Source organism: Pseudopodoces humilis, chromosome 2 (assembly GCF_049639895.1).
Source record: "Pseudopodoces humilis isolate 2021_Gansu_Grassland_sample_001 chromosome 2, ASM4963989v1, whole genome shotgun sequence".
Taxonomy (NCBI): domain Eukaryota; kingdom Metazoa; phylum Chordata; class Aves; order Passeriformes; family Paridae; genus Pseudopodoces; species Pseudopodoces humilis.
This window is the reverse complement of record NC_142201.1, coordinates 102,938,923-102,957,384: the sequence shown is the minus strand read 5'-3', so window position 1 is coordinate 102,957,384 and position 18,462 is coordinate 102,938,923. Positions and strand designations below refer to the sequence as shown.

The 18,462-nt window shown below is 50.6% G+C and overlaps 2 protein-coding genes across 2 annotated transcripts; one reads left to right on the top strand and one right to left on the bottom strand.

Moving 5' to 3' along the window:
• The first annotated feature begins 1,905 nt into the window (after nt 1–1,905).
• On the top strand, nt 1,906–4,990 carry LOC148184942 (protein XNDC1N-like). The gene is made up of 5 exons (XM_088051312.1): nt 1,906–1,909; nt 3,891–3,934; nt 4,223–4,361; nt 4,466–4,621; nt 4,941–4,990. Exons 1-5 carry the CDS (start codon nt 1,906–1,908, stop codon nt 4,988–4,990), a joined length of 393 nt encoding a protein of 130 aa, XP_087907438.1.
• A 6,189-nt stretch (nt 4,991–11,179) lies between these two features.
• On the bottom strand, nt 11,180–16,673 carry LOC102102079 (uncharacterized). Its single transcript, XM_088051311.1, has 4 exons — nt 16,631–16,673; nt 13,926–14,062; nt 12,452–13,136; nt 11,180–12,251 (listed from the first exon to the last, which is right to left on the bottom strand). The coding sequence occupies exons 1-4, from the start codon at nt 16,671–16,673 to the stop codon at nt 11,494–11,496; spliced, it is 1,623 nt and encodes a 540-aa protein (XP_087907437.1). The 3' UTR covers nt 11,180–11,493.
• Nucleotides 16,674–18,462: the final 1,789 nt, after the last annotated feature.

Here is an 18,462-nt window from a genome sequence, read left to right as displayed (position 1 = left end):
AACAGTCCTTTACATAGATATGCATATGGTAGATAAACAAGTGATTGAGAGATGTTCCTGCAGGTTTAAGGACTTTGTGGCAATGGGAACCCTATGGGATACAAATCAAATAGAGCTGAAAAACCCAGTGAAGTTCTGTCTTTCATTGCAGCACAGGATCTGCCATTGATTTGTGATACTACTGTACTACCAAACAATAGTAATTTAGCATCATCTTTGGTTTTTTCTACTCTATTGCAGAATTTAATCTACTTTGGGAGCTGTGGTCACTGGCATTCCTACTTCCCTTTATTCCAACACAGTCTAAACATACCACCCTTATGAAATAATTTTTTTAGAACTTGAAGCCAAGCAATGCTAACATATTTAATATTGCAAAACAAAAGTGAACAGAGGGCTATTTCACACAACACAATAAAAAAAGGTCTTTTTAAAAAACAGGCTTCCTTGCAGACTTTGTGAATTTAAATCATGGCTTTCTTTAGCCAGAAGCATCATGATTTTGAGATGTTTCAGAACCACAGCTATTGTGTGGAAGTTCCCTTAACATAAAACCCAACCAACTTTAATAGCCCCAATGCTATTTCTACAGATACAGCTTCCCTAGTGTAGTTGCAGTTATACATCATCAATTTATATGAGTAAAAACCAGAAACAACATTTTATTCTTTATTAGAACCAAAAATCCTGGGGGGGGGGAAAAAATAAGCAATCTGCTAATCTGAAAAAAAGAAAGTAGCAGATTGCTTTATTACTTTTCCCTCAAAATTAACTCCAGTATTTAAATATGTACATCTAGATCTCATAGCTGCAGAACAAACGTAAATGCCCCTGTAATCCATTACATGTCTGCTACATGGAATTAGCATTTCCCATTTTGACAGAAACAGTTGCATTACCTAGACAGAATAGAATATTATCATAGAATCCTAGAAAGGTTTGGGTTGGAAGGGACCTCAAAGATCATCTTTGCTCCCTGCCATGGGCAGGAACAACTTCCACTATCCCAGGGTGCTTCAAGCCCTATCCAGCCTGGCCTTGAACACTCTCAGGCAGGGGGAAACCTGTGCCAGGGCCTCACCACACTCACAGTAAAGAATTTTTTCCTAATATCTAATCTAAACCTGCTCTCTTGTGTAGCAGAAATATAAAATCCCAAACAAACAAATCAGTTTTGTTCTGAGGGTTTGATTAATTAAAAAGCAGCAATAAACCCCAAGTTTCCTCCCTGCTCTCTGGACATGGCTCACATTTAACTCAATATTTACCCACACACATTTTCCAGTGAAAAGTCAGGAAAGCAATGAGGAAAGAAATCCTCCATGTATGTGATGATTTGCACATTTTCTTACAGCCATGTCTGTCCTCTTGAACTCCTCTGGGCTACAGAGATGTGCTGCAGAAAATGTAGCTTACAGCTGACAGACACTGGGGTACATGTTGACCCCTTCTGGAACTTGGGCCTTAGAAAAAGAAGCTATAAAGCAAATTTTTCAGCATGTGTGCCAGGTGTAAGCTTTCCTTTCCCCCAAGTCACAATCTGAAGCAAAGCACAAAAAAACCTGCTTCTCCACGGCTTACATGACCCCAAAGTCAGCATTCCTAATTATAATTCCTCTTAAAAAAAACCAGCAAAAACAACCCTCAACCTTGCCTGATCAATAACCTAATATAACAAAAATAAAACATTTCAAATCACAGCAAGGACTTCAAAGTGTAGATGGTATGCATTTAATTCCCACAAAAGCAAACAGAAGTGTTAAGTATAACTTAATTCTCCTCACTACATAGTTGAACTGAAATTGACCTTCATCAGTCTGCTCAGACACCTGGGGAATGCTAAATCCAGCCTCCCTCAGACTGCACAATGGCCACTTTCACAGGCAGGAGTAACAGAACCCCACAATGGGTCAGGTTGGAAGGCACCACAGCAGGTCATCTGGTCCAATCTCCCTGCTCAAGCAGGATCATCCCAGAGCACACAGCACAGGATTTCATCCAGATAGTTCTGGAATGTCACCAGTGAGGGAGACTCCACACCCTCCCTGGATGATCTGTTCCAGTGCTTGGTCACTGCACAGTGAAGAAGTTCTTCCTCAAGTTCAGAAGGAACTTTCTGTGCATCAGTTCCTGTCCACTGCCTCTTGTCCCATTGCTGGGCACCACTGAGCAGAGCCTGGTGCTTCCTCTGATCCCTCCCTGCAGGCACTGACAGACATTGATGAGGTTCCCTCTCACTCGTCTCCTCTCAAGGCTGAACAGCCCCAGCTCCCTCAGCCTTTCCTCGTAAGAGAGATGCTCCAGTCCCCTCATCATCTCTGTAACCTCCACAGGACCTCCAGGAGCTCCACGTCCCTCCTGTCCTGAGGAGACAGAACTGGATACAGCACTCCAGAGGTGACTGGACTGACAGTCCAGTCTGACTGCGATTTTCAGTAAGCATCTGGATTAAACTGGTTTGGCTAGGGGAAAAAGAGGAATTTTTCAAGCCCCTTACTGTAAGACAGACACTGAAGGGCTGGAGGGTGTCCAGAGAACGGTAAAAGAGCTGGAGAAGGGTCAAGAGCACAAGTCTGGTGAGGAATGGCTGAGGGAGCTGGGGACACTCAGCCTGGACAAAAGGAGGCCTGGGGGGGATAGTCTTCCTCTCTACAAGGCCCTGGCAGGAGGGTGGAGCCAGGCAGAGCTTGGGCTCTTCTTCCAGGTAACATGTGATGGGACAAGAGAAAATGGCCTCAGGCTGTGCCAGAGGAGGTTCAGGATGGATATTGGGAAAATTTCTACCCAGAAAGGGCTGTCCAGCCCAGGCACAGGCTGCCCAGGACAGTGGTGGAGTCCCCATCCCTGGAGGGATTTAACACACATGCAGATGTGGCACCTGGGTGTGGACATCATTTCCTGAGCCTGAGAGAGTTTTCAGCCTGTCAGCGGCTGATCTGTTCCCAAAGGAAAGTTTCTGGAGAACATTTTTCTCTCAAGGACTGATTTTTGTAAATAGATTTTTGGTTCCCAAAACAATATTGTACAGATTTCCTGAGTGTTTTCTCTTGTTCCACCAATGGGATGAGAGAGGTGTTGTTCCCTTTACCAATCATGTTAAACCTGCATCGAAAAAGGGGCTGGAAAACCCCAAAATAAAGCCTTCTGATGATATCTCTGGATGCTGTAATTGAATCCATGCTCCTATTTCCTGTCCACTAGCGACACCTGGGGACACGGTTTAGTGGTGACCTCAGCAGTTCTGGGGGAATGGTTGGACTCCGTGATCTCAGAGGGCTTTTGCAACACAAACTATTCTGTGATTCCATATTTAGCAGCAGTTTAAAAGAAAAAAAAAAAAAATATTATTGCCTTTTAAGACAGTTCATACTTCCCCCCCATCAAAAAACCCTTTCCTGCCCCACTGTGACCACAGGCTGTGCTGCTGATAGCTCTGGTCAGTAGCAGGAACTCAGTTGAGCTGTGTGCTCCAAATCAGTTCCCAAAACACTCACCTCCATCTCTCCTCTGGGGACAAGAATGAAAGATCGACTTAGGGAGGGAAAAAAACCACCCATGAAATCAGCTGCTGGGAAGCTCTGGATTTAGATGCTTTAAATAAGAAGCCTTGACATGCCCACAGTGCCAGCACAGCCCAGAGCTGTCCTTCACCATCCCAGGAAGAGCAGTGATGACCACAACCACCACTCCCATATTTTATTGGAGCCAAGGCTCTGCCCACCATCCCACATGATCAGAACCAGTGAACTAGTTTAAATCCTACATTCACAACCCAGCCAGGTGTCTCAGGGCACAGAGTGGTGATCCCAGTGAAGCCAATGCTCCCACCAGTGGTAGGATCCAAACAGAAGTTACGTTCTGGCAGACTGTTGTCTCCAAAGGATTCTGAGTGGCTCCAGTTAAAATCAGCTATGTGGTGTCCTTCTCCTCCCAGGTGCCTGGGGGCTTCCTCTGGGGGGCTGAGTGTAGGGGTGATCCCTCTGAACTGCTGGGGTCTCTGAAGAGGTGGGTCAGGGTGTGAGAGGATGCAGCACTGGCTCTCCTTGTTAGGCTGAAGGGCAATGATTCACATGATTCTTGCTCTCTCAAAATGGGGTGTTGTTCCTGTAGGTTACCAGAGAATTCTGTGCTTCTCCCCTGTGCCCAGAACAAGCTGGAGCTGGAGGAGAGGACATTTAGGGAGGGGTTGGTGCATGATGCTGTGTCCCTGCAGTGTGTGCAGGACCCCAGGTTGCCAGCAGCGAACCTGCTGAGTGAGGATGGCACATGGTCCTGGCTTGGCTGCCCCAAGGAGCACAGCAGGCAGCTGAGTGTGGAGCTGCACCTAGGGAGAGCCGGTCCCATTGGCTGTGTTGATGTTGGTACTTGCCTGTCCTCTGCCCCCATGCAGGAGACAGGGCTGTGCCCCACATTGGGGTCAGCAGCTCTGAACCCCCTCACCCCTGTGCTTCTCGCTGCTCCCCAGGGAAGTATGGCTGTGTCTTTCTGCAGATTGAGGTTGGATGTTCCTCATGGCCCTGTGACCAGCCCTATTTCACCCTGGTGCCCACTGTCACACTGATGCCACCAGCTGTCTTGAAGCTGGACCAGAATCACTGCAGGGTTTGGATATTTAAGGAAGGTAAGGATTGAGCCGAAGGAAAAAGGCATAGGGAAGAGCTGTGGGCCTGGTGGTGGGATGGAGCTGATGCGGGGGGATGGTGATGGAATGGGGCTAGGGGTAGGATGTGGCTGATAGGAGGGTAGAAGAGGACAGGTAGACCAGGGATCAGGGTTGTTCATGTCCTCAGGAAAGCTGTACCAGCTCTGCTTCCCTGCCCCAGCTCTCTTGTGCCCATAATTCCCCACACACCCTGGGTGGCACAGCAACAGAGCAACAAGCAGAGGCAGGAGTGGTGTTGGGACAGTGCCCCATCCACCCCAGCTGCTCTTCCCCACAGAAGACTTCTCAGAGCTGATGGTGGGGCAGAAGTGGGACCGCATGCCGTGACAGCTAGATCTGGTCTGTGAGCCGCACAGATGAATTTGACACAACAGACCACAGATCAGCCCAGTACATTCAAGAGCAGAAGTAAACAAGTCCCCGGGTAAAACAGTGATAGGCTGGATTCGGATTCAAACAGGAGACGTCAGCCAATCCCATTCAAGGCTGAATACAGACATATCATTGGCCAGTGAGCTGGGCAGTGTTAAGACCCCAACCAATCAAATGCTCAAGTGTGGGAATTTTGAAGCCCCTATAAAAGGGGGCGCTCATCAATAAACTCTGTCTGTTGTTGCATGAGCTCGGTGTGTTTGGTTGTGCGCCTGACTCCAAAACTGCAACAGCGTGCAGCTCACCTGCAGCCAGCCCGTCAGTCCGTGCAGCTGCTTCGGGCTCTCCATCTGCCTGTGCGCACCACAGGAGCCTGACCCCCCAGCCAGCCTGGATGCAGTAGGTGTCTCTCACATCTCCATGGGGAAGCAGCAGGAAGGGGCCACTCCTCCACAGACATCACTTGTGCCCCATGGAAAGCCCAGGAGGTGCTTGCTGGGCTGAGCTAGTGGCTGTGTGCAGAGTGGTGGGCACAAGGTACCAGTCTTAATCGCCTGGGGCCTCCCCTTGTCCCACAGGAGGACACTGAGCTCTCCAACAGATCCTGGTGCTTCAGCTCAGCCTTTCACCACTTTCTTTCTTGAACCATGCTTGTAAGGCGGCCTGGTGTGGTCCACCCTATCCTGTCCCTGCACAGTGTGGCCTGGAGCCCTTGAGGTGCTTCCTTGGAGCCCAGAGCCCCAGCTCCCACCAGCTTTGTCCTCCTGTGAGGCTGACACTCCCTATCCCCAGGAGATCCAGGGAGGAGGAGCTGCCTGTGGAAGCTAGAAGGGGCTGCCTGGAGCCCACCTGAGCCAATCTGCCCAGTTGGTGCTGTTGGCAGAGTGGAACCAAGAGCTGAGGCCCAGAGCTGGCATGAGTACCCTGGGGGCTCACCCGGAGCTGCCGGCCGAGGATGCAGGAGGTCCCGCAGTGCCAGGTGGGTGAATCTGCACAGCCTTGTCCTGGGCTGGTCCCCAGCCACTGTGGGCAGTGGGGCAAGGGGGAATTCTGCCCCTCTGCTCTGGTGAGACCCCACCTGCAGAGCTGCCTCCAGCTCTGGGAGCCCAAACATCAGAAGGTCTTGATGGAATGAGACCAGAAGAGGCCATGGAGGTGCTCTTGAGGAGCATCCTCTGATGTGGAGACAGGCTGGGATATCTGGGGCTGTTCAGCCTGGAGACAAGAAGGATCTGAGAACTGGGAGTCCCTTCCACTGCCTAAAGGGGCTCCAAAAGAACTGGAGAGGGACAATGGCCTGGGAGGACAAGACAAGGGGCAATGGCTTCAAATTGACAGAAGATAAGGTTAGATGGGATATTAGGAAGAAATTCTTCCCTGGAAGGGTGGTAAAATACCAGCATAGATTGCCCAGAGCAGCTGTGGCTGTCCCATCCCTGGTAGTGTTCCAAGGCCAGATTTGATGGGGCTTGGAGCTACCTGGTCTGGTGGAAAGTGTGCCTGCCCATGGTGAGGGGCTTGGAACCAGATGATCTTTAAAATCTCTTCCAACCCAAACTGTCTTTTGTCCCTATGATTCCTGCCTGCTCTTTCCCAGGCTCTGTACTGGATGTCCCTGCAGCTCCTCTGAGCACCTGCAGGCAGCTGGACAGGCACTGTGCTCCCAGCCCTGTTGGTAGGTAAATCCCACACGTCACTGTCTTCCTCCTGCCCTCACCCTGGCCATTTACCATTCTCAGTCTTTCCCAGGTAGTTCTGGGCCCAGTCCTTTACTCTTTTGGGCTAGCAGAATGTGGCATAGGGTGCCTTCAGTATGTGACTCCTCTGCAGGGCTCCAGCTGCCACCTCAAGGATGGACACCCAGGGTGAATGGAAGAGCCCGAGCCTGTGGCGCCCGAGAGAGACACATCAGGAGGAATGATGGGAAGGCCAGCAGTGACGAGGAGACAGATGTCTGCCCATCTCCTCAGCTGGGTGCTTGGCAGGGTTGTCCTCTGGTGGCCAGGGGACACTGAGCAGCAAATGGGGATAGTGGTGGCAGTTCTGTGACGGGGACATATGGCTCCTGCTGGTGCCCTGGCACTGGAGGGACATCACAGTGCATTCCCAGGCTGCCATGAGAAACATCAGGGAGGGTGTCAATCCAAACCCCACATCATCAGTGAGCCTGTGACAACCACATCACCTTCACTTTCCACAGGCTGCTTCCCGCTGGATCTGCTCCCCACACACACTTCTCAGTGTGGAGAAGACCCCACCACAGCCTGGTCTCATTGGGATACAGAAAGACGGGGTCAACTGAGAGATGTTATAAAAGGTGTTTTATTGCATAATCAGTCTCATAGAAAGGTGAGACTTTTAAGGTGTTAAATTCAACACCATCACATCAGAGGCCGTCTTAATTCTAGTTACAATGTCTTTTATAAATTTCTTAGCCAATCAACAACTTACATAAAGCTCGCTAGCATCTTCATAAACCAATCACTAATTGCTTTTTCTCACACCATTCTACTGCAATGCATCTTTTCTTATCCAATCATATAACACTACAGAAACTTACATTGCTACATCTTTAATTTCTAACTAGCTTTATAACAAGTTCTACTGCTATATAACAAGTTCTACTGCTAGACTTTAAAATTTTCTATATCTTGCTTAAAATATTTATTTGCTTAGATGAGGCATATTTCTGCTTGCTTAAAACACATTTCTGCTTAAACTATAAACTTCTATTCTTACTTCATGTCCGTTTCACTTTATTGCTCTAAAGCTTCAAGCCTTCTCCAAGGTCTCAGGTCAAACATTGTATCCATCTACTGTCTCTGAGCCTGTATGTTCAAGGCCTCCAGTGCTTTCTGTGCCTCCATTTCCCAGTCTTTCTTGTCCCCTGATGCCTGGGTGTCCTGCCCCATTGGCGTGGCAGAGGTGGAGCAGCATGCCAGCAACTGTGGGGAGACACGAGAGGTCCTGTCCTCACCTCAGTGCTTGCAGTAGGACAGCAGAGCTGGGGACAAACCCTGTGCCACCACCCCTGAGGGCTGAACCTGCAGTACTCCAAGGGCAGAGACACTGCAGCCTCTGGACGTTGGTGGCAAGGCTGGTATGAGGATGGAGAAGGTGCATCCAGCCCCATAGCCAGGTTTGATGGGGTTTGAAGCACTGTAATGGCAGGAGTTTCTACTGGAGAAGAATAAGTTAAAGGAGAAAAAGAAGACAGGAATCTGCATTATGACTGCTTGGTGCTACAGCAGATTCCCTGGGTGAGCATCCTGCCTTGGGACAGCCAGTGTAGTTCATGGGGAAGGTGACAGGAAAAGGAGGAGGTCATGCTTTTCCTCCCCTCAAGCCCTGATAAGGGTTCCAGTGCATATAGACTGTAGGAGAAGGAAGCCAGGACCCCCAGAGCAGTTGAAAAATACACTTTATTTACAAGTAGAAAGGGCCAGCCCCTGCACCCCTCTGTGTTTTTAGCTCTCAACCTCTGTGCATCCCCTTGCCTTGGGTTCTGGAAGGGTTTAGGGTGATGATGGGTGCAGGAAGGGCAAGGGGACCTTGTCATGCCCAGGGCACCCCCACAGTTGTCTGTGGGATATTCAAGGCAGTCATGTGGGTGGTCCCACCAGTTCCCCCTCAATAGATTGTAAGAGAATAGAGATAGTGCCGCAGGCAAATTTCAGCACTAATGAATTGCATCTGTACTAATTACCAAAGAGTGGAAGCAGCCTTGCCCTTAACAGGTCACAGCTATGGCCCATAAGGATGGGTGTTATAAGAGTGGTGCAGCCAGTCATGAGCAGTAAAAGGAGCGAGAAAAAGAGTTGGTGTTGTGTGGAGCTGTCCATGGGAAGTTGACAGAGAGATGGTGTAAGAGGTTTTAAGATAATAAGGGACTGATGTTTTCATCAGTTGTGTGTCCACCATCAATTGGTGTCCTCTGTGAGGAGCTACCAATAACATCCCTTAGTGCTCCTGAGGCCTGGGGGGACAGGGAGAAGTAAGGGGGTGCAGGTGGGGGCCAGGGCAGAGCCAGCAATGCGGGCACTGGGGAAACCTCAGGGTTGTTTGTCCTTGTGTGACTGGGCTGGAAAGGACAGAGCAAAGACAGGAGGTTAGGGACTGTGAACATGACCAGGGTCCCATGCTGGAACCTGCTGTTGCCATGGCACCCTAGGCACAGCAGGGACTGTCCCCCCTTTTCCCCATGGCCAGTATGAACCCAAGGCAGGGGTTGGGAACACTAGGGTGAGCATGAGCTCAGAAGTGTGCCCAGGGGGTCAGGCAGTATCTCCCTCGCCCTTGGGGGACTTGGCGGTGCTGCTGCTGGTGGAGGTTGTGGGAGTGCTCCTCTGGGCACCCATCTGGCACAACACACGCCTCCCCAGCTCCCTGGGGTTGAGGATATGTCTCTGTGCTGCAGAGGAGGGGCAGGACAGAGTAGTCCCTCCTGATCCCTCTTTTTTCTCTCTGAAGCTTAACTGTGTGGCTGGGGCTGGCTGCTTGCTCTCTTGACTGACCTGGGAGCCACTCTGCTCACTGCAGTCCTGGGTGGTCTGGGGCCGTGGGAAGCAGCAGGTTTTCTTGGACTGCAAAACAGGGGACCAGCCAGTATTGTCATCTGTGGGTCACCCTGCTGTGGGCCTGGCAGCAACGAGGGAACTGAGGGGCTGCAGGGAGGGGACGGGAGAGAGGGTAGCAGTGCCCAGGGAAGGCAGGAGGGCTCAGCCCTTTGCCTCTGGAATGGCCTCTTTGGCTCCCAGCACTGGGAGCATCATGAGTACTAGACCCACTGCTGGATGCTGGGAATACTGGGCACTGGTATCCAGGATCAGTGGGAACATGTGGCCATTGGGGGTGTTAGCCACAGGGCCACAGCAGCTCCCTCAAAACCTGGAACACCTGTTGTTCCCGGTAGGGTGCTGTGATGGGGCAGTGGGCTGAGCTCACTGGGGGGGTGTCAGGGTCCTGGTGGGTCTCTGAGAGGCGCTTCCTCTGCTGCTGGGTAGTGATGCTGCTGGCCTGGGTGCTGCACTGGCTGCCTGCCTTGCTGCTGGCGGTGATGATCTGGGAGAGCTGTGTGCTGGCATGTCACAGCATCTCCTCTGAGTCCCATCTTCACATCCTCATGAGGGGATGTGGGGATGTTGCTGAGGGGCACTGTCTGTTCCCAGACCCCCCTCCTGAACCCCGGTTCTGGAGAAAGGGCTGCCTGACCTGCCCCTCCCAGCCCCCACCATGTTCTCTAGGGGGTAGCTGGTCTTCACGTGGGGTGGTGGGCCTCGTTCCACTGCTGCAGCTCTGCAATGCAGTTCCAGTCATCTGGCTGCACCCTCTTTTCAGGGAGCCAAGACTTCCTCCCTTTTCATCTTTCCAGGGGAGAGATGGTTCCCCCTGAGCCTCCTTTTCTCCAGGCTTAGCCCCCCACAACTCCCTTAGCTGCTGCTCATCAGTCTGGTGCTCCAGATCATTCCCCAGCTTTGCTGCCCTTCTCTGGAAACTCCAGTACCTCAATGTGACAGTCTCTTCCACACCTAGAAATGTGTCCCACAACCCCAGTCCCTGTGCTGAGCAGGACATGGATTCAGGGGTGTGCAGAAGAAAAAAACCCTCCTTTTTTCCAGCAGGGCTCTCCCACCCACAGCCCTCCTGCTGGGAGTAGAACCCCTACCTGAGCTGTCAGTCTTTGCTTCTCTTCCAGGAGTTTCTTCCTCTCTTCCAGGACTGCTGCTTTGCTGCTCTCATACTCCTTACTCCTATCCTCCAGCTTCTGTACTGCCTCCTTAGCCTCCTGCCTGCTGCTGGTCACCAGCTTCTCAGATGCTGCCCGCAGCTGCTCCAGCTCCTGCATGTGCCGCTCCCTGGCCTGGCCCAGTTCCGCCTCAAGCTGCTGCTGCCCTTGGCTGTGGCTCTTGCTGAGCCCCTGGTTCTCCTCAGCCAGCTGAGCATTGGCCTGTTGCAGCCCTGCCAGCTGTGCCCCTGCCTCTGCTGCCTCAGCCTGCAGCCGCTGAATGGCCCGGTCCCTTCTGCCAACTGCTCCCACAGTGACGGCACCTCAGCCACCTCCAGCTTGACCTGCGCTAGCTAGGCTTGCAGTGTTGTCTCTCTATTGGGAACAGTGAGAAGAACAACACAGACTCTCTTGTGAGCTGAACAGGAGAGCTTAAGGTTTATTACCTCAGATCTTCTTTTACAGACCAATATGTGAAAGTACAGAAAGGTAAAACTCTTATTGGTTAGTGAACTAACACATCACCATCATCGGTCAGTGGGGTGCACCACCCCTCAACCTTCTCTTGCAAGAAAAAAAGAAACTGACAAACAGCACCTGCAAGGCTGTCTTCTGTCTCTGAGGATTGTTTTAATTCCTCCTTATGATTTCCCAGGCCACTTTCTAGGTGAGACTGAGAAAATTATGTGGCCTGCTTTTCCAGAGGCACTGTGCTCCCTGCTTTTGCTCATATTTAGCATCCATACAGTGTGGACATGGCTTTTACTCTCTGTTCCAGGTCCTGGCGGTGCCGGCTTCCCAGGGAGACACGCTTGGCCTGAGCACTGTTGAGCTCCTGCTGCAGGGCAGCCAGGAGCTGTTCCTTCTGTAGGCATTTGTCCTGGCAGACCTTTGCCTCCTGCTGCAGCTCATCCTCCTGCTTGCTCTGGCAATGGCGGTCCCTCTTCAGGGCCTCAATGGTCATCCGCTGCTTCTCCATCTCTTCCTGGCACCGCTGCACCTCCACCTTCATCAGTGAGCACCTCTCAGCTGCACAGGAGGCTGCAGTGGCCATCTCCGGCTGCAGCAGCCGCAGCCTCTCCTCCAGCTTCTTGCTCTTCTCCGACTCAGCCAGGATCAGGCGTTTCAGCTCCTTGCTCTCTCCTTCCTTCTCCATCACCTGACAATGAAGGATGGAGACCTCATGCTCCAGGCTGCTGATCAGACTGTCCTTCCTGTCAATATCCTGGAAACACTGGGATACTAGCTCCTTCCAGCTCTCCTTCTCCTCCACAGCATAGTGAAGGGACACCAGCTCCTTCTCTGCTACCCGCAGCTGACCCATGTGCCTTCCAGCTCCTTGGATTTGAGCTTCTCCTGGGAGAGCTGTTGAGAGACTCCCTTCAGCAGCTCTCTGGGCATCTCCCACCAGCTTGGCCACACACTGGACTGCTGTTTGCTTTGTCACAGCCATCTTCTCCTGCAGGGAGAAGTCTTGGCCCTCAGCTTCTGCTCCTCACTCTCCTTTTCCTTTGCCCATGACTGAATGCTGGACAGGTCAGCCTGGAGTCGCTCTGCCTAGGCCTGCAGCACAGCCACCTTCTCCTGCTCAGCCTGCAGCTGTTCCTGCAGCGCCTGTATTTCCTCCTTCAGCCACTTGCACTCTTCATCCTCCCCTCGGGCAGCAGGAGAGGCTCCCATGGGCTGCTCTCAGCTCTCCTCCAGCACCTGGCGTGTGGCCAGCTCCTCACTCCGCTTCGGCAGAGCTGGCTCCCGGTCCTGAACCAGCTGCTGTCTCTCTGCCTCCAGCTCAGCGATCCTGGCCAGGTTGCCCTCCAGGCACTCAGCTGCCCGCCTCTTCTCATCCTCCAGTATACCCTCAGTGTTCCGCAGGGATTCCTCCAGGAAGAGCAGCTGCTCCTGCAGGCGGCTGTTCTCCCGGGCCAGCTTCTCCCTCTCGGCCAGCTTCTGCTGGCTCTCCTTTAGCCTGCACTCCAGCTCCTGCAGCTGGGCTTTCAGTGCCTCTGCCGCCATTCCCTGCTGCCGTTGGGCACCCAGCTCCAGGATCTGGGCTTCCAGTTCGCCGATCTTGCGGCTCAGTGCAGCCTTCTCCTCACCCACGGCCTGCAGCTGGCTGCTCAGGGATGTGTTGGCCTGCTGGAGCTGCTGCAGGGCAGAGTCCCTTTCCCGCAGGGTCTGCTCATGCTGGACACTGAGGGCAGCCAGCTGCTCAGCCTGGCCCTCAGCAGCCTGTGCCTGCAGGTCTCGCTTCAGCCTCTCTCGGGCCTGGTGGCTCTCCGAAAGGAAGCTCTGCAGGCTGGTGACACGGCTCACCAGCTGCTGCTTCTCCTCCACTTCGGCTTTGAGCCTGGACGCCTTCTGCTTCAGCTCCTCCAGCTGGAAAAGACAAGAGCAGGGAGACTGTATTAGATCTTGTTAGGGGTTAGGTGTCCTTCCTTTTGCTCTTTCTCACCTATAGAATTTTTTGCCATTAGTTGCAGGGAAAACCTGATGGCTGGTACTTAGTGGGTGCTTGAGAAACACAGAGTTTGGCTGGGCCCAGGGGGGAAGTGAAGCAAGGGAGGGGGAGGGCAGGGGCAGTTGGGGGCTGGCTGGTTTCTTCGGCTTGAGAGCGAGACACTGGCTCTCGGAGCTGTTGCTGTTTGGAGAATTCGCCATCACCTTGAGAGTTTCATCTCATCAGCAGACCCACAGCTTGTTTATGAAGACAAACATGTCATTCCTATTACTGAGAGATAACAGAAACAAGGGCATGGATTCCACTGAAGGACGAAAGGGAGGGACTCTGAGGAAACACCATGAATTCCACAGGAGTTAAGAATTAAGAGGGGGGTTGTGCATGGTGGGGAATGTCCGGTATTAGGCATTCCGGGAAGCCTGTACCTCTCAAGTACCTCAGCCTATGGGGAAAGAGAGAAGGGACATGCGGCCGGGAAATTAGGATAAAAAGGAGGCTGTGCCCTCCAAAAATTTGAGAGACCCCAGGGGAATGCCCCATGGCCTCTCCCTTTATTCGAATAAAGTAAAAGGACTCTCCTCCGTCTCCTTTTTGGACATAAACCTCTGGTGTTCGTGGATTAATTTTCCTGACAATTTTGGGGGCTCGTCCGGGATATTTCCACCATCCAGGGCAGCAGGCAGGCAGCGGAGCTGAAGGCGCCTCACCCAGTTTCGGTGATCAGCTCCCCTTGGTAGTGGCCGGCACCAGGCGATCGATTGGGTTCCCGAGACTGTCCAGGAGGCAGACAAGTGGCAGACCAGGGGAGTCCATGACGAGTCCACAGGGAAGGACCACTGAAAATCTCACCAGTGAGTAAAATGGGATCTTCAGGGAGGGCACCTATGGAGGGTAGCAGAGGTAAAATAAGGCACCCATAGAGGGCTGCAAGGGTACCGCTGGGAAGGGGCCCCAGCAAAAGTGATGACGATCCCAAATTTTCTCTGAAGAATCCCTTGGAAGAATGTAGAGTTGGTTTACACATTCTCACAGAGGTAATTAAGGATATAGATGCCCAAAGGGGGCAATAAGGGAAAATCGAGAAGGGATCTTGACACTCCATGCCCAGGGGGGCAATAAGGGGAGTTGAGAAGGGGTCTTGACAACAGGGGATGGATTGTTGTGTTGTTGTGTTGGAACAGAACTGGTTAAAGGAGAGTGTGGAGAGATATAGTTGAGGTAAGGAGCAGCAGGACCAGGCGTGGAGGTGTGGGACTGGGAGCACAGGCTGGGGGCCTGTAGGGCTGCTGGGACTCAGTGCCGGGCAGTGCCTGACACCGCCAGCCCCGGGTAGGGGTGGCAGCGGCTGCCAGCCCTGTGAGGCTGCAGGACGCCCCAGCTGCCTGTGGCCTGTGGAAATTAGATTATTAAACTATTAGAATGTTTCTCTTAATAATCTTACCTTTATATTGTCAGTTAAGTTTGAGCTAAAAGTGGGAAAATTTTTTAACCTTAAGAAAAGAAATAGTAAAAAACCTTTAACCTTAGCAATTGTTGGGTGTGCAGAAGGCCAGGGGGATCTGAAAAGTGACCATGGGTGGCCAGCCCAGTCGAACCTAAATGCTGGGTTATCACCCTAAGTGAAGTCCATAATGGAACAAGATTTTGGGACAAAGAAAGAAGTCCATGGCAGCTTTATTCTTCTGAAAGAGGCATTTATTGTCTAAATAGAACAGGAAGCATATACATGGGGAAAAAGCATTTGCAACTGGACTTTATCTTTGGGTTTACATTGTTGGACCCCCAACTCCTTATGATTGTTCCAGATATTGAGGCAGATGGAACCAAATGCATGTTAAGCTCACTAATGGTAACTGTGTAAGGTGTTCCTTCCATAATTACCAAAAGGATTTTGAAGGCTGTAAAGCAGCAGGGAAAGATAAGTTTTTTTACCCCATATTTTTAAGCTGCTCCTGCTGTGGCAGGATGGATGGTAGGGGTGCTGTGACCTCCCTGATGAAGCACCTTTGAAAAGATGGCCCAGGGGCACAGGCACATCCCTAGCCTGGCAGGTGATGTTCAGCTCAGGCTCAGTGGCAGCTCTCAGGCGACACAGAGAGGGACTCAGAGCACTGTGTGGCATTACCACAGAGAACAGGCCTTTATTAAAAGCAAGGCCCTCTGTGAAGGGAGCCAGTGACAGCAGCTCCCCTTGAACGAGGAAAAACTGGGGTTTATACAGGGAAAAAGAGGGGCGGGGTGGAAACTGGGATACAGTTAATAGGGTAGAGTGTCCGGGAAGAAAACCAATAGGATACAATGGATTAACATGTAACTCACAAAGGTCCCTGGGAAGGACACTTTCTCACTATAAAAGTGCCTTGCCTAAGGAGAAGCTCTCCAGGGGAGCACCACACTCCTGCTGGCTGATTCTTTGGCACCCACAGCCCCTGAGATAATTCCACAACTAAGACACGTTGTCTGTGACTATCAGTGAAAGTGGCAACACCAGAATGGAACCCAAACCCTTTTCAGTAGGTTCTGGTCCAGATCTAACAAAACAGATCTGGGATGTGACTGCAAGTGGAAACCTTATATGGGTGCTTGGAAATGCAAATATTGTGATTCCTTATGGTGAGGCAACTATTGTTGGGGGACCACTAGGCCCTGGAAGTGAGCTGTATTTTGACCCATCAATTGATGATAAAAATTAGTAAAGTCCCTTTGCCAATGAGATCTGGGCTTTAAAGGGGCATTACTGGAATTGTGCTCAATATGCTTACTGCAGGTTACCCCCAGACTGATCAGGGATATGTTATGTGGGGTATATTAGACCATTGTTCTTTCTGCCACCACAAGTTCAGGAAAATCAGTTAAGAATCAAAGTATATGATAATCTAATTAAAGAAAAACGGTCACTTGATGCATCCCTGGCTGGAGGGAGAACCCAAAAGTGGGGCAAAGATGAATGGCCACCTGAATGACTCATGTAACACTATGGACCAAGCCACTTGGAATCCAAATTAATTAATATCAGGTGCCAGAGAATCCATTTTTAATTTAAATCAGATAATTAAGTTGCAGGCTGTCTTTGAAATAATAATCAGCCAGAGAGCTACAGCTCTTGACCTTCTTGCTGACCAGTCTACTCAGATGAGAAATGCAACATTTCAATATTGGATGGTATTAGACTATTTATTAGCAGAAGAAGGAGTGTGTGGCAAATTAGATTACTCAAACTGCTGTTTGCAAATAGATGACAATGGAAAGGTGGTGAAATAAATAACAAAAGGAATAAGAAAGTTAGCTCAGGTACCGGTCCAAACATGGAAAGGATGGGAATGGGACATGTTTTCATGGTTACCTGGTAGACTATGGGTTAAACAAATGCTTTTTTTCCTCTTATGTGTTTTAGCAGGTCTAGTCTTTTTACCATGTATGATCCCTTGCATCAAAGGGATGCAGGTAGCAGCCATGCCTACTGATCCAGAGATGGCTACAAAAGGGCAGAGAGTGATGCCACTGCAAATAATTGCAAAACCAAAAAAGACCCAGGAACAATAAGTCAATGATAACTAAAGTTTGTAAAAGCAATTATTAAAAATTAAAAGAGGGGTGAGAGGAATGACAGATTTGTCTTCACAAACAAGCTGTGGGTCTGCTGGTAAATAAAACTAGCACTGAGAGATAAAATAAACAGTAAGATGGATTCCACTAATTGATGAATGGAAAGGAGATATTTGCCTTTACAAACAAACTGTAGGTTTGCTGATGAAATTGGATATTGAAAGATGAAAGAAACAATGGGGAAACACCATAAATTCCATAAGAATTAAAAATTAAGAGGAAAGGTTATACATTAGAGGGGAATCTTAGGTATCAGGTGTTCTGGGAAGTCTGTACCTCTCAAGTACCTCAGCCAATGGGGAAAGACAGAGGGAAATGTGGCTGGGAAATTAGGATAAAAAGGAGGCTGTGCCCTCCAAAAATTTGGGAGACCCCAGGGGAATGCCCCATGGCCTCTCCCTTTATTCAAATAAAGTAAAAGGACTCCTCTGTCTCCTTTTTGGACATAAACCTCTGGTGTTTGTGGATTAATTTTCCTGACGGAGGACACATGTGTCAGATTATTGGGGTAATAATGAAAATAAGTTATTTGGCATTTCATTATTGGATGAGTTGACACTTAAAAGACCTTGAAAAGATACTTCTTCAGCCATTTTGAACCCTTTTACCCTACTATATATAGCTCCTTGTACTATGTAAATATGTAATATAGATAAGGAAAAATAAACAACTGAGCCCAAACGCAAAAACAGGTCTCTCATCAATCTCGATCCTGGGTAAAAGAACTGAATCACCAGTGTCACCCCAGTGTCACTTCGGCGTTCAACGTGTGAGGAACTCAAAATCAGGAGCCCTTTGGAGAAGGCAGCTAAAAGCTGGAAGAATCCCCGGGGACCAAATCAGCCATCTCTGAGCTGGTGAGAGCAGACAAGCCAGAGCCAGCCACCCGTGAGCTGCTGGATGGACCACGGACAGAGGAGCCAAGGCTCAGACTGACCCAGAGGTCAGGTAAGACTCTAGAGGGAACTTAGAAAATGGGAAACTCTGTTTCCAAACTAGAGAGAGAAGTTTTGATTCTCTTAGAAGCAATGCTATGTCTCCATGGATGAGATTTAAAGCCTATTATCCTGCATTCAGGCAGAATTTCCTGGCATGGATCCACAGACAATTTTTAGCCCGAGCCTGTGGAACACTGTAAATACAGGAATTTATGAAAAAGCCACTCTGAAGAACTCGGCAGCAGCCAAACTCCTGCCGGCTTCTAGAGTGATTTATGGAGTAGTTTCCACCAAGTGGAACTCCAAAGCCCGGGCAAGGGACATCACAGAGACAAACACAGGGCGAGACTCTCTCTCGCCAAAGCCAGAGATGGCGGGGTCCGATCTCCCTCTTTCCGCAGAAGCGGGGACACCCCAGTCCCAGAATACAGCGCTGCGAGCATTGGAAGTCCTTTCAAAGGATCAAATCTCGGCGGTAATAGCCCAAGAAGACATTTTACCCCTCATAAACCCAGCGGGGACGGCTCCGCTACCACGACCGATCTCGGGAGCCGAGAGTGGGACTGCGGAACACAGAGCCCACCCGGAGAGGAGCCGGGGTCTTCCCAGCCGGCCGCGAGACTTTTACAAGCGGCAGATTCGCCACAAACCTCTAAAAACTCTCCTCCAGCAGCTGGAGCGGGGCGACCTCAGGAAAACC